At 37.1% G+C, this 15303-nt stretch overlaps 1 protein-coding gene across 7 annotated transcripts; it reads left to right on the top strand.

Moving 5' to 3' along the window:
* The first annotated feature begins 154 nt into the window (after positions 1-154).
* On the top strand, positions 155-14753 carry stx3b (syntaxin 3b). Of its 7 annotated transcripts, none has more exons than XR_015867560.1 (11): positions 155-553; positions 5651-5725; positions 5808-5907; positions 6359-6433; positions 6691-6761; positions 6839-6947; positions 7030-7103; positions 7735-7869; positions 8732-8842; positions 12071-12340; positions 12457-14753. XR_015867560.1 is itself a non-coding variant. In XM_088430866.1 (11 exons), the coding sequence occupies exons 1-10, from the start codon at positions 524-526 to the stop codon at positions 12158-12160; spliced, it is 870 nt and encodes a 289-aa protein (XP_088286992.1). In that variant the 5' UTR covers positions 155-523; the 3' UTR covers positions 12161-12190; positions 12457-14753. The 7 variants fall into 7 exon arrangements, 6 of the variants coding, with proteins under 6 accessions (XP_088286992.1, XP_088286990.1, XP_088286994.1 ...); XM_088430866.1 differs by having other exon boundaries at positions 12071-12190; XM_088430864.1 differs by having other exon boundaries at positions 12071-14753.
* Positions 14754-15303: the final 550 nt, after the last annotated feature.

The following is a 15303-nucleotide window of genomic DNA, read 5'->3' as shown; positions in this document are numbered from 1 at the left end:
AGATGTTAAACTAAAACCGTTTGCTGAAACAAAGTTTCTATTAGTGCAGGCTGTCGTTGGTCCCATAACACCAGAATGCACCGGCAGTGCAGGTGGTTGTGGGCGTGGCTTCATCCTTGTGTTCGGACATTTATATGCGCATGCCCGAGTCTGAAAAGTGCGTTTTAGAATGATTACCGGCAGACGCCAGCGGAGAGACAGATTATACGGCTCCACACAACTGTTGTTTTAATCCCCCGAGCGAGGAGATTTAGACAGGAGAAAACACTGGCTTTGGACCCAGCAGCCATATTGCATGGAAAATCGAAGAGAGGACTCCACTTTACAGAAAACAAGTAGTTTAGTCCAGCAACCCTGACAGGACTTCTGAGGAGTTTAAATTCGCCTTCAAGGCCAGTGGCTGTGGGTTTCATGTCGGACAACTAGCTTCGCCAGCTGGTTGAGAAGAGAGAACCAGGCGAGCTTTATCAAATTGTTTCCCTCAATTATTTGGTTTCGAGGCGTTTATTGAACACGCTGAAAAATGAAGGATCGATTGGAGCAATTGAGAGCGGTGAGTCCGAGGAATTCAACGGTTTCTTCTCCTTTTTTTTTATTTACTTAGCGACTCATAAACCTCTGATCGACGTTATTTAAAAGACTCTAAATTAGTTTTAGAAACACGTTTTAAACATCTTAACGTTAAATGACTAATGTAACATTCATATATGGTTTAACATTACCGAAAATATGAATTTGTCAAGCAGACAGAATGCAATTCAAATTCAGTTCCAATTAAATTTTTGGTCATCACTTTGTTTTGGTTCGTGGTGGAATATCTCTTAATCATCTGTATTCATGATATGATTACCTCATATCAATGAGTAATCAAAGCACACGTGTACTGTCTCAAATGTAATTAATTTAAAATTATCAGAGTATTTAACCCTTTAAGCGCCAAAGTAGCGATATTGCAATATATCCCTTTATCACCAACTATTTTCTAGCTACAACCTTTTGAAATAATGATACGAAAACGGACTATTTGGACTGTAAATATCAAATAGTTCAGGTAATTTTTGATATACTGAACTCCTTCCCAGTAGTGACTGTTCATTTCAAGTCTGGCAGAAGGGTCAAGTCATACAGAAGAGACTTCAAACATGGCCTCCTAGGAGGGAAAGATTCTGTATGGTTACACACTAAATGTGGATTGAATGCGGATCATTTAGCATGCACATTACGGAAAATATCGGTGAGAGAATTGTCAAACAGTATAATTGGGTGAGGCCAAATGTTATTGTATCATGCAGCAATTCGGGATGTGTTACCATAGCTACATTATAGTCCTGGCCAAATATTTGTTGTGTTTGATGTAGTTCAACTGTGATATCACCTCAGGCGTCTGCGTTTCCCACAGCTGGCCTGTTTTTCAGGGAAATGAAGAACAAATAGCAGCTGAAGCATGCTGGAAAGTTAATAGGTTTGAACTTATTGGAGCAGATATAGCTATTCTCATTAGTGTTTCTTTTTCCATCTTCTCTACTGAAGATTTTATTACCAGTTCAATGTTCTCTATCTTAATATTTTACTCTCAGGCTGTATAGTGCTCATGTGATCTGCTTTCGCTCACCTGACATTTGACGATTTTGTTTCTTGCCCTTTTTAACTTGCCCATAAAGGTTTTCCATTGTCAAAATCTTGTTCCTGGTTCAAGCGATAACAGTGACTAAAAAAATACTTATATTCACTCACTAGTTGAGCAGTTTTTTCATTGCCAAAATATTGTTCCTGGTTCAAGCGATAACAGTGACTAAAAAAAAATACTTATATTCACTCACTAGTTGAGCAGTTTTTCCATTGCCGCAATGTTTCTAAGCAAAATGTTCCTTTAAAGGCACCTCAGAATGGTGCTATTATACAGCATTGTTCAGTTTAAGTGGGTCCCCGTTACTCCTAGCTGTTAAGAACACCATGATTAAAAGTAACTAATGTTACTCATAGTAATAGTTTCAGCTATTGCATATTATTATAAAGAGGATCTTTGGATTGACTTCCCCTTTAATTTGCCTGTCTGTTAATAAAGGTAACTGTGGAATATATTAAAAGTACACTTGACCTATGGAAGGGCGTGCTCATATAATTCATCAGTGACAGACCTCTCCTGAGCTGTGACTTTAAAAAAGATGAGTGGTATAGAAAATGAAGTGATGGAGTACTGATGTGTGAACGGACCTTTCTTTTTAAGCACTTACACATCAATACTTATCTGAATGAGTAGCAAAATGTCTCAGTTGTACCTATCTACTACTGACTTGCATTTGTTGTGTGCTGAACATCATCTGCTTCCTGACTACATTTTGCTGACTGAATGTTACTGGAAGGAAGTTGGTGCTTGCTCTTATCAGGCTTGTTCATGCCTAAGAATGTTCTCCATTGGGTTTCTGGGAATAATTCGCTGAAGCATATAGAAAAGGAAAAACATGTGTATATGCCTGAGTGTGTCCACAGATGGCGACATTCAAATATCAAAAGGACAAATTTGCAATCCAAGGGTTCATATGTTTAATGTGTAAATTGTAAGTTGTAAAGATGAAAGCATCCGATAAGCACGGCCTTAATATTACAAAACAATTACAAAAAATAAGGAGACAGGGTTTCTATGGTTAGTCCTTGGTGGTCATTTAGTGGTTCATATGTTTTCTTTTGTTAAATCCCACCTTTTTATGTAATTGTCATTGACTTCAATATCTGATGTGACACTCATGTGCATAAAACACAATTTTCTGCGGAAGCAAAGATGGTCCTGCAAGTTTACCTCATTTCTCTTTGCAACTTCCTAAATCCTTGTCCCGCACTCGTCTGTTTTACATGTTAACACCAGAAATCCTATTAAGGTGACATGGCGATTGACAGATGAGAAAGATAGAATAAGGGACAAAACAAATGTTTTCAGAAATGAAATGATGGTCCCTCGTTGACGTCACTTCACAGAGACGGCTTTGGAAACGTCACAAATTTTGACCCACCGACACCTTCAAATTTTAACCTGCTTGAAAACTTTGGATATTTTTTGTCAGCCAAATGAAGAGGGTTTCCTGAGTAGGAGATGAAGAGGAAGAATTGAGGAATAATGTTGAGAATGAATGACATTATAATCATTTCCTCTAATTTGAAGGTTTTTTTTAAGTCAATAACACAAAAACATCTCAGGAAGACCTTTCACAAAGGTAAAAAAAAAGTGTAGGACCATCAATATGTAACATTTTCTTCATATAGCCAAGACAAAATAACAGCTTAATTGTTAATTACCTTAGAAATTGGGGGGCTGGTTTTGCGTAGTTACCATGGGCTAGTTTAATTAGGTCATTCAGGTATCAAATACAGTCTCGAAAATATGAACATTAGCTAAATTAAAATAACCAAGAAAATGCAACAATTTAGGACATGGCTTAGCTATTTAATTTTTTAGTTCTATCATAAGCTTCCTTACTTGGAGAAGGGGTTTTGTGTCATTGAGTGACGTGAGGGAGAAGATGCAGTAAAACAGGCCATAATAGTGACGTCAACAAATGAGGAAGCGCAAGAGCCTAGTTGCACATTGTGGTCGAGCTAAATGACAGTAAATTCTCAAGGCAAGATTTTAACATTTAACATTTTAACATTAACTACAGAGAAAACTGGTCTAATTTTCCTGGGAAAGGCAATTCTAGAATCCAAGTAAATACTTTGGAACCTCTAAAGCCTTCTGGCAGTGTTTGACTGATAGTCAAAACGGCTTGAGCTTCGCCACTCAGGTCTTGTAATTCATCAACATTCCAGAGTGCTGTGTGTTCAACCTGCTGCACCATCTGTGTTTACTGACCTTGTGACTTTTTTATGCGCGCAAAATGTGTTTGTATGATCAGGGTCAGATGAGTATCTGCTGCAAGGCTGCTAATGAGCAGGCAGGTGGTCCTTTCCTATTGCCTCTGCAAATTAATGCTTTTAAAGTTACTATGTAGCTAATGATTGAATATAGGGATACAGCTATTGTTTCAGTCACCCATTAGCCTATTTTTTGGGGGCTAAAATGTCCCTCACTGCCCCTTCACTTGAAACAATCGTTTTTGTTCTTTGCTCTTTTCTCCTTTACAAAGACATCACAGTCACACTTACAAATTAAAAAAACGACAGATCAAATACAAAGAGCAATGTTTAGTTGTTCACTCAGCATAGTATCAGAATATATATATATATATATATATATATATATATATAAATAACATTTTTATTTTTTTTAGCATGTTTAGCGATACCTTCTTTTCGTCACTTTCATTCATGTTGTGGACAATCTTTTTCAAGTTCTTTTTATTTTAAATGTCTGTTTTCTTGTAATCTATAAAAGGGAGTGACAAATACACAACTTGAAGCAGCATACTCATAAATCTGTGATTGACCCCATAGTTTAGAGATTGTTTCCTCCTTATCAGCGACTTCAAGATTTATCTAACCTTGATTTATCCTGAGAACATATTATACTCTTTTCCAATGCTGACCTGGCAGCAATATCAATGCTGTTTCCATTTAAGTGCTGCTTATTCTCGTGCTGGTTCTATGCTGTGCTTCGCAATGCTCATTGCTCAAACATGTTACTTTAGATAAGATTAGGGCTGAAATGAGATGAGAAAAATATTTTGGTTAAAAATATATATATATTTTTTCAAATGTGTTGTTTCAACTCACTTTTCCAACTTCCTCCTTATTTTCTAAACTAATTTACAAGCCTGTCTGTGTACCTTGGAAACTTTTTTTCAGCTACTTTGGCTTCAGGTTACTTTGCTCAACAGGATGTCGCTGGGTGTTTAACTTAGGTGGTTGGATTGTTATCTGCTTTTTGCTAAAGGAAAGGGGACTGTGACTGCTTTGAAACTTTTTAGATAGAACACTCACATCAAAAACATGCATTAAAACCTGCGGCACACAACATACTCATGGCAAGGAATCAAACTGAAGAAATGAGTTTATATTGTGGGGATGTCTTATGTATGATAAAGTGGTTAATTCCTTTTTTACAAATAATAGGGTAACTGAAATGCTTAATGTGTGAAATTTCACACCCAAAGTTTTTTTTTAAGCTGCCTCTTTCCAAAAATGTTCTGTAAGCAACCTGTTCAGAATTTGACATGACTACGACATTTCAAGTCACTCAATTTATAAAACAGTTCCTCTCATGCTGTTTCTCCAAAGGTGCTTTACATGAGACGAATCTAGGCTGTTATTGACTTCGCAGCTAAACTTTGCAAAGATCAGTTTGTTTGTTTTTCTAAAAAGGCAGTGGCTTTTCTACAAAGAGGTTATCGTCTTTTAGCATCAGCTAACACTGTTAGCGTCCAATAAATGTTGCAAAAAAAACAAAACAAAAAACATTGATAACCAAGTGAAGAAAGTCTATTTGTATTACTGTGTCGATAGCCGCACACAATGTAATTTGGAGGTTTGGTGATAAAAGCCCATCAACATGAATGAAAATACAACAAATAATTTTATCTGGAAAGAAACGTGAATAGGTTGTGATGTTTTTGGGTTGTCTACATAAGATACCATATCTCAATTTAATTAGCGAATTGATCGCCACACTTGCTTTGGCTTTCAAATGCTGACACTTTTTCATTTGCTTTTTCGACTTCAGACATGCAATCAAGATGATGATGAAGTGGAGATTGCGATGGACAACGCGGCCTTTATGGATGAGTTCTTTACTCAGGTATGCGTTTGGAAATTCAAATTCCACTGCAAGTTAGCACTTTGCAACATTAGCGTCCAGCTAGTTTGCCTTTCTGTTTCAGATTGAGGACATCAGGAACAGTATCGACAAAATTGACGAGAATGTGGCTGAGGTCAAAAAGCTGTTTTCAGTCATTCTGTCTGCTCCCACGTCAGATCAAAGTAAGGCATCTCAATACCTCCATTTCATGTTGAGAATACTGCAGGCTTTCTATTCGAAAAAATACTTTTAAATCAATAGTATCAGAACTAAGGATGCACTGAATTTTTGTCCACTTTTCATCCCCTACCACAAAAATCTTAAGCACATCAAAATGAGTCCTCTTTAAACAGGTGTTTTATCCCTGAACAAAAATTATATTCAGTCGTAATGGGCAGTTTTTAATTAATTTTCATCACTCATTTACACATCTGTGAAGGATGCTGCTTGTGTTGTTACAGTACATTCCTGAAGTAGATTGTGATGTGTGGATAAAATGTCGGCCATGTGTTTCCTTTTGTCAGTTTTTGGGCAAGCATTTCGGGTCCATCCCTAATCATAATACAAAATGTAGGGTGGCTTATAAAGCACTGAATGTGTATGCTATTTCTGAGAAACATATCTCTTTTGCAGAAACCCAGGATGACCTGGAGGCAATCACCAATGACATCAAGAAAATGGCAAACAATGCTAGAAACAAACTCAAGAGTGAGACTGGCCCCTTCAGTATACACACACACACGCACACACACGCACACACACGCACACACACACACACACACACACACACACACACACACACACACATAGAGTTGGTTTGAGATTTTGTACTCCTTATGTCATTCATTCCAGTCATTCATTTTTGAAGGTCTTTTTTTTTCATTTATTCATTACAATTTTTATTTGATTCCATGTTTTAATATTTGTAAATCAAACATTTATGAGTCATCTGAACTTCTCTGTAGCCATCGAGAGGAATCTGGAGTCAGAAGAACAGGAGAGAGTGTCAGCTGACATGCGGATACGTAAATCACAGGTTGAAAACATTTATTTGATTTAGGATGATCCATCACTTTTATTCCCCCACAATCATTTTATTTTACTGTTTCCCAGCATGCAGTGCTGTCTCGGAAGTTCGTGGAGGTTATGACAAAGTATAATGAAGCTCAGGTGGACTTCAGGGAGAGGAGTAAAGGACGCATTCAGAGACAGCTCGAGATCAGTGCGTGGCGCCTGTTTATGAAAATCCAGACCGAATTATTACTGTCATAAGGTTTAGTTTGCCAATTTTCTATTCATTCCAGCCGGGAAGGCGACAACAGATGAAGAACTCGAGGAGATGTTGGAGAGCGGCAATGCTGCTGTGTTTACTGCAGGGGTGAGTGTGGTACTTTTATGATGCACTTTGCCTTGCTCATTAACAGACTTCAGTCCAAGCTGTCAGTGTCTCATTAAAACACAAAACAACGGGTTAATGTTTAACGTTTGATTTGTTCCAGTGAGCTCAAAAGTCATTCCCCATTGTTAAGCCTTCAATCCAGCTTCAACAAAAAGCCTTAGAAAATTGTTTTGGTTAGTTTTACTTCTGAGCATTGTCACTGAGAAATAGCAATGCACCTGTGATGCACGTATTAATCTCAATATGGATAGAGTTATTATTATATTATTTCTAACTATGGTCACGGTCAAATTTACTGCTTTGAAATATGTTTTCCTGATGGAAATTGAAGATTCCACTTGAGGCTGCTTGACTGCAATTATGCACTTTTGGAAACTTTTGTACACCTGATTTCCAGTACAAGTGCTTTCAGAGTGGTATTTTCTAGAAATTGTTAACGTTCTTTTGAAAAATTTTCAAAAAATCTTTAAAAAAAAAAAAACAAACTTTTCAATCTCTTACACATTTGGGCATATCAGGAAAAAAAAATGCCTGACAGGATGCATCCAGGACTTGACATGAACTAAAACACGGAGTGTGTGTGTTTATTATTTTTGTACTGACTTTGCAGATTGTGGACTCTGGCATTTCCAAACAAGCCTTGAGTGAGATAGAAGCCCGGCACAAAGACATTGTTCGTCTGGAAAGTAGCATCAAAGAGCTGCATGACATGTTTGTAGACATTGCCATGCTGGTGGAGAACCAGGTACGCGCATCTTCTCATCTACCTGCCCATCATGTCTCCCAGTCAAGAACCAGTCAGTCATTTTTCAGTACTGTACTTCACACTTGCCATTCATTGACTTCTTTCCCTTTCAATTTTGTGCACCCTAAATTCGTGTGATGTCTGTCAATTTCTGTCAATTTCTGTCTTCCTTCTGTCTTTTCCAGCTCCATGAAATTTTCACAATTCCCTCTGCTGTCTTATACCACCTCCATCTCATCATCAATTTTTAGGTCAATGTGAAATCATTTTGTGAGAGACAAAAGCATCAGAATAGCTCTCATAAATATACTTTGCAGTCATGATTTTTGTTTTTGCACATCAATAATGCACATCTGGTATAATTACATATATTTGCTTACATCATGCTTTCTGAGTGGAAGGCTCTATTGAGGTAAGAGATGCTTTTTCCAAATGTTTCTAATTGCACTGCTTCTTTACAAATTTTTTGCTTTCTTGAATATGAATGATACAATTGCACAATTCAACTATCAGAAAATAGAAATAGAAAAACGGTAAAGGATTTAAAAAAAAAACGTATTCACTCATTCATACACATTCATACACCAATGGAGGTTGCTCTCACGCAGGTCTCCGCCAGGTCAACTGTGAGCAAGTTAGGGTTAAGTGTCTCGCTCATAGACACTTAGGCCTGCTCAGCAAACACACAAATGGATACATAAACTGAACAACAGGTTATATATTGAAAACAAGCATGTAGCTTTGCTTTAGTTTGGAGCATTGCTTTGACATGTATGTTTGAAGTTAACGTCTTAAGGCACCATTGTATTTCTTTCGCTTGTCAATTGAACTTGTTCTTTGTGACCTCTTTGTATTTTTCCAGGGTGACATAGTAGACAACATAGAGCAGAATGTTTCCAAGTCAATGGACCACATTATGGTTGCTAAAGAGCAGACGAAAAAGGCTATAAGGTACCAGACCAAAGCACGCAAGGTAATTTTATCCAGCCAATTAATATTCAGTTTGAACTTCTGTTTTTTTCTTAACTATTTTTGACTTCCCGCTTTAAATGGTTTTACATGCACACAGGATTAACCACATGCTACAATCCATTCATCTCAAGTTCCCCCACTTATGTGTTTTATATGCATTAATTCCTAATTACTCTGGGCACCATGTTCCACAAAAGGGGGGAATGATTGACAGGATTGAGAGCAACATGGATCAATCGGTGGGCTTCGTTGAGCGTGCAGTTGCAGACACTAAGAAAGCCGCAAAGTTTCAGCAGGAGGCCCGACGCGTGAGTTACAACCGTGGAAATTGGCGGTTCTGTTTCCCAAAAGCATGCAGATCATTTTATTTTGTCACGTTAAATCGTGATACAGAAAGGCCCAAATGATTCCTCGCTGTTTTTCTTTCGTGTCGATAACTATAATAAAATAAACGCGGTCTCCTAATACCGAGGCAACAATAAGGCTTAACTTGCAAGGCTGGTCCAACCTTAGAAATAGTAATCAGAAGATTCTGTGTGTCATGAATTCAAACTAAATATATACTGTGTGTGCAAAGGAATATGCAGCTCAATTCATTTCAATGAGATCTAATTCAAGAGCTGTATTATAAATTCTGCCCTAACAGTGATTATAATGTTACATTTGAATCGTCAGTTTTTAAAATGTATTTTTTACTTTTCCACAACAAAAATGGTAACTTCTACCCCCAGCAAAACAAAAATGTTGCAAAAAATATTCAATTTGTCGCTTAGTCCCTGTTTCCATTCATAATAGCTTCCTTAAATGGACTATGTAAGATTTAAACTGTTTTTCATTATGGACAGTAGGAGGTGCTGCATTTACCCTTGTCCACTATAACAGACATGGTAGCCTCCAGAGGAGTGCCACCCCCCATGTGATATAATTTAAAGATAACTAGACCTACGATTATATTTAAAACATTCTGTTGGTCGTTAAGAACACATGTATTTGCAAGTTTCTTAGATTTATAATCACTTTATAATCACTTTTAATGACTTTTATACCCTTTTAATGAAAACCAGTTGAAATCTTACACATTGTCCCTTTAAAAAAAACATGAAAGAAACATCCTGTCAGTACATAAAAAGTGCAAAGCAGACAAATTCCTCCTGTAGCATGCTTTTGGGGGATCAGTACCCTTCCCTGGACCCTCACTGTAATCCTGCCTGTTCCTCCGTGATCCCACCACTCCCCTAACCACAGCAAAACTCAACAATACTAATACATCAAATAAACACATAAATACATACACACAAACAAACTATTTTGTATACGTTTGGTTTTCTCTGTTTTTGTGTTTAAAGAGTTTGTATTGATCTGTCAAGGTAATAGAGCATTGTTGTGAGAAACTTTGTGAACCTACATAATGTTTATTCCGATGCAGATTTTGACAGCAAATGAAATATAACTTGTTTTTTTTTTTTTTTTTTTTTTTGTTACAAACAAGCTCTAATGGGTATTTTAATATGGACTGTATAGAAAATCAGGAAGAGTGACAAAGTCAAAGTTCAGTCTTGTGGAACTGACCCACTTCCTTCTGTTGACTTCGAGTACCTTACATGATCACTGATGCTTCTTTATATTTTTATTACTGTATTTCCTCAAATTTTTGCCAGGTGTGTATTTACCAACAGGAGAAATTATGAGGTTATGTATGGATTAGAAGTTTATATTTACAATATGTGGTTGGTATAAGTAGACGTATGATCTCCGCAGCAATAGTCACACATATACACTCACATTAATGATAGAGAAACAACCCAAAAGTAAAACCGTATTGAGGTTGTATCCAACAAAAATAAAAAAACAAGTCTACTGGCAATGGAGGCCATTTTTGGACCTCTGCTTCACACAAGTTTGATACCTTTTGCCTCATACTGTGACATCAATACTGTGACATCAATACCAGCTATCAAACCAAATTATTGAGCTTTAATGTTACAACAGGTTTGCTTTATAAATGTAAATTAGGCTCGCCAAGGGCAAAAAAAAATGGCCTGTTGTAAAACTGACTTGCTGACATATCAAGTCAAAAATAAGTCAACACAAATTTACTTTAGATACGAATTTATTACTTTAGGCAATCAAGTTCTAAATTATTCAATTACTTTATTAAATTAGTCCGAAAGCAATTTTTTAATTTAGTACATAATGATGAAGTAATTCCTTAAAGTAATGAATTACTCTTTTTACTTAAGTACTAAAGTAATTGATGAATGCGTGATTGTTTTAGTACCACCACCAGCTCTTTTTGGACTGTGCTTTAGCCAAACACTTAAAAATAAAAATACCAAAAAAGTACCTGGGATTGAGGCCTTGCCTATATACACATAACCAAATGTATTTAACTCATGTGTTAAAAAAAGGTGTAGTTGTATTCATAACATCACTGGCATCGCCGTCTTTGGGGGGGAAATAGAGTAGGGTGATGACGTAAATCTCTGGTTTATGCTTGCCACACGCAAACGCGGATACGGAAAATTTGCCAAATCTCCACATTGACCGGAATTTTGGAACCTTTGGTTTAAAAAAAAAAAAAAAAAAAAAAAAAAGAAGGAAAAAAAATGGTCACAGATAGGGCAAACCGGATACATTTACCACCCATTTGCAAGAACCCTGGCTAGGTGTCAACTACGCCTGAATAGCCATTGGTGGCCCAGCATCAATTTTTAAACGGCCTGCAAGATATACTCAGACATTTGCAACTAATAAATTCTCATTTATTCCTAAATGATTTTAAAGAAATGGTCACTTCATGACAGGTTGCTCACGTTTTGGTTCTAAATGTAGAGATGGGTTTCAGTTGCTATTCAGTGCAGGGGATAATATTTTCTGGTAGGTTAGTCTCTGATCACCACAAAATCTTGTAAAATCTTATTTGCCTGAAAGAAAGTTGTGCAGCTTTTAAAACGTAACAATAAATTAACATTATGTGATTACGTGATTGACTGATGTTGGTGCCGCTGACAAATATGTAGTAAGCAAAAAAAATAAACAAATAAAACTGGCCCATGCATTTATTATTTTTTTCCTTCAAATCGCTGCTGAGGAAAATCATGGGTGCCCCTAGACTAAATAATATATATGTATGTACGTATGTATTTGGAATTTATGTCTAGTGACTTAGTTAGTTGGCACTGGTTGATGGAAAGTTTTCTTGAAGGGTTCCATCTGTACTTCCCAACAGAGATTGGTGCAAATAATACTGATTGTTCTGGTCTTGCTAGCCGTGCTAGCCCTCATAATCGGGTTGTCAGTGGGCCTGACGCGCAGATGACAAGATGTTTGAGTAAGACGATTACTAAGGGTGAGTAACCTGTGAGCAAATAATCCCTCACAAAAGGGTGGAGCTGTTCAGGCTTTTTATTTAAAGGGTTTGCATGGGTTTGCTCTCCAACTAGACTTTGTGTGTCGATGACTTACTGCATCTGTGTGCGTGTTTGTGGTGTGTGGGCAGGTGGGTTTTTTCTCTCACTTAGTCTAGCAAACTAGCAAAATGATGCTAGTAGCTGTGCAAGTGGGGACTGTTTTTTTTTTTTTTTTGGTGCTAATTCTTGTTTTCCCTCTTTGTAGAAGGTGATCATTATCTGTGTCATCTGTGCGGTGCTTATTGTCATCCTCCTCGCCATCATCCTCCCTCAGACTCTATAGCAGGACATCAGTCATCATGGTCATCTTTTACTCCATCCATCACTCACACGTAAACCAAAGTAAGGCCTTTTAGCACTCCCTACCTCATGTGCTTATCTTTCCTTATCTGGTCGAACATCTGGAGGAACGAGAAGACCAAAAAGACTTACTGATAGAGAACGATTATGAGCTCAATTCACTGAAGTTAAAGACAGTTTGTCCTCCTCAAAAGAAGACTCAAGACTGAACCTGGCGTGAGGCAAAACACTGGTGATTGGCCACAATGTAGCACCACTCAAGTGTCATCTTTTCATTTCGTCACTCAAGGGTTGGAAAATGATCTAATGCCCAACAGGTTAAGGACATGACTCTCCGGTCGAAGCACGTCACCTCCCTCATTTTCACTACTTGCCTAAGATGAGCCTTTGACACATTTCACAACATGCTGGGCATTGTAAGGTTCTTGGAAGTTTTGGCACTGTCACTTTGTTGCTATGAATGAGCTCAGTTGTAAATATAACATTTTTACGTAAAGTCAAGTCATCTCTTTGTTGCCAACCCTGAGCCCTTAAAATGCCTATTTAACTGAAAAGTGCACATTTGAAGTCACCCATTGCAGATGATGAGCAAACAAGCATTACATTTAAGAAAAATAAAACATATTTTTAATTATAGACCCTTAAAATGCCTATTTAACTGAAAAGTGCACATTTGAAGTCACCCATTGCAGATGATGAGCAAACAAGCATTACATTTAAGAAAAATAAAACATATTTTTAATTATAGAGTTTAATGACAAGGACTAAAAATGCCTTAGGTAGTACCACTAGTAGCAATGGTATCCAAAATGCTTGTGAATTTTTTGTTTATGGATCTGTTAATAAAGTTGCACCAAAACTATGGACACCAATTAAAAAATGTGGCCTGGCTGGGGGCTTCTTTTACCAACGTGTGGTTGTATTCAATTTAGATTATGATTTTCAAGCAAGTAATTACCAAATAAATTAAATACCACATCAAATGCTCCTGCCATCGTCTTTAATCCAAAGCTCACGATTATTGTGAGGCAACATACTTGCGAGGAATAATACTAATTGTTCAATTTTATTGTTGGAATTTGATGTCACTTTTTTTTGCAAAAATACATTGCGTGTTCTTATCTCTGAACTGAGATTCCCTGCTTATACTGCTCAGTGATTGCAGTTCACAAGTACAACAGTTGCAGAGTATTCAAGGGAGCAAATCTATCAAATTGTACAGTGTTTCAAGTCGTTCATGTACATTAGAGATGTATTCTGTGCATGTCTGGTTGTGTGTCTGGTTTTTCAAAGTAATGTGGCGCCATCTGGTTGATTTTTTTGGACAAAGATTACTCACCTTTCAAAAGTTGTTAAAATAGAGGTAAGAGGTAAGTTTTTTTTTTTTTTGTCTTATTGTGATAACTCCTTTTTATACACACACACAAAGCCCCACATGTACTCACTTCCCTTTCCTTTGATTTTCCTAATCCCCATTCACCGAGTGTGCCCCATGCAGTTATGCCTTTACAACGCTTGAATAATTATTTTATTCCGTATCTACAGAAAAAGATGATGATAACTTTGTGCTGTGCCATCATTGGAATCGTGGTGTTCTCCTACCTCTACAGCTTCTTCTCATAAAGGTATTACAGTATTTATCAATATGATGTGATTCAGGAAAAAAAAAAAAAAACACTCCGTCTTGAAACAACATGTCCTTGTCTTGTGTACTGTATGCTTCAAAGATGATTTCCTCACACTGACTGAATTGAGTGCATCTATTTGACGTGTTCTTGTCTGTTCATGTGCTTTCCCCTTAATATATCGTTATAATACCTATGAATCATAATGATGTGATGTTTTACCAGCTCGCTGTCTGGCAAACCGCACCACACCACCCTCTGTTGGTGATTTAAAAAGTTACTTTGTATGAAATACTGTACTGTATTTTCCATGCGTTCTGAAACTCTGTTGGAGATTAAATTTGTCCTTTTGTGGGATTTAAGACCGATTACAAGTGTTCAAATGACTACTCTGGCATAAATATTACTGTATGTCACCAAACTCACGATTTGTGTGATTGTGTAGTGCGTGCGTGCTCTCAAAATGCGTGTAATTGTTTTGTATGCGTGCGTGTGTGTCTTGAGTTGTAACTCACTCCCTGGCTGCTGGTCAACCCAGAAAAGCATGTTACGTAATAAACGATAGCTGTGCATACAACCAGCTGTTGTACGTGTCGTTTCTATGGTTTGCAATTTTTCACAACTCTTTTTCAACCTCACAATCATTCGTAAACATTATTTTTCTAAGTCCTAATCGATGTCGTGCACTGTCTGCTTGCGAGTACGTACAGTATTTTGTAATCATTCATATTCTTTCTCTCTACTCTTAACAAGCGGAAGTGTGAAGAAGCTCATGCCATCATCAGCGGGGCGGAGTTTAGGAATGGTGCGCTCGATTTTCTCTATGGGAGTCAGGAGAAACTTTCACAATTATGTTCTGAGTCAAACTGTTAAAATATTTTTCAGAACCTCTGATTTGCTTATGGATGATATAAATTTGAATGCAATTTTGTGACGATGCGTTTTTTTTAAATAAACTAATCTGGGGTCAAGAATATTGCTTTTCTGAGAAATGGAAGAAAGGAATCACAATATTTGTTAGTTAGCAAGAGTTCACAAAATAAAATGTTTCTGTAGCTTTTGGATGAATGACTCCAGGGAAAAGGCTTTATTTTTGTCATATGGAGTGTAAATGCAATAAAATAAGA

This window comes from Hippichthys cyanospilos, chromosome 13 (assembly GCF_059441005.1).
Source record: "Hippichthys cyanospilos isolate Australia breed blue-spotted pipefish chromosome 13, RoL_Hcya_1.0, whole genome shotgun sequence".
NCBI classification, from domain to species: Eukaryota; Metazoa; Chordata; class Actinopteri; order Syngnathiformes; family Syngnathidae; genus Hippichthys; species Hippichthys cyanospilos.
This window is presented reverse-complemented; position numbering and strand designations above follow the sequence as displayed.

Coding starts and splice junctions, on each gene's coding strand:
- stx3b (XM_088430866.1), top strand. CDS start 524: ATGAAGGATCGATTGGAGCAATTGAGAGCG. Junction 5,908..6,358: donor TGCTCCCACGTCAGATCAAA/GTAAGGCATCTC, acceptor TCTCTTTTGCAG/AAACCCAGGATGACCTGGAG. Junction 8,843..12,070: donor ACCAGACCAAAGCACGCAAG/GTAATTTTATCC, acceptor ACTTCCCAACAG/AGATTGGTGCAAATAATACT.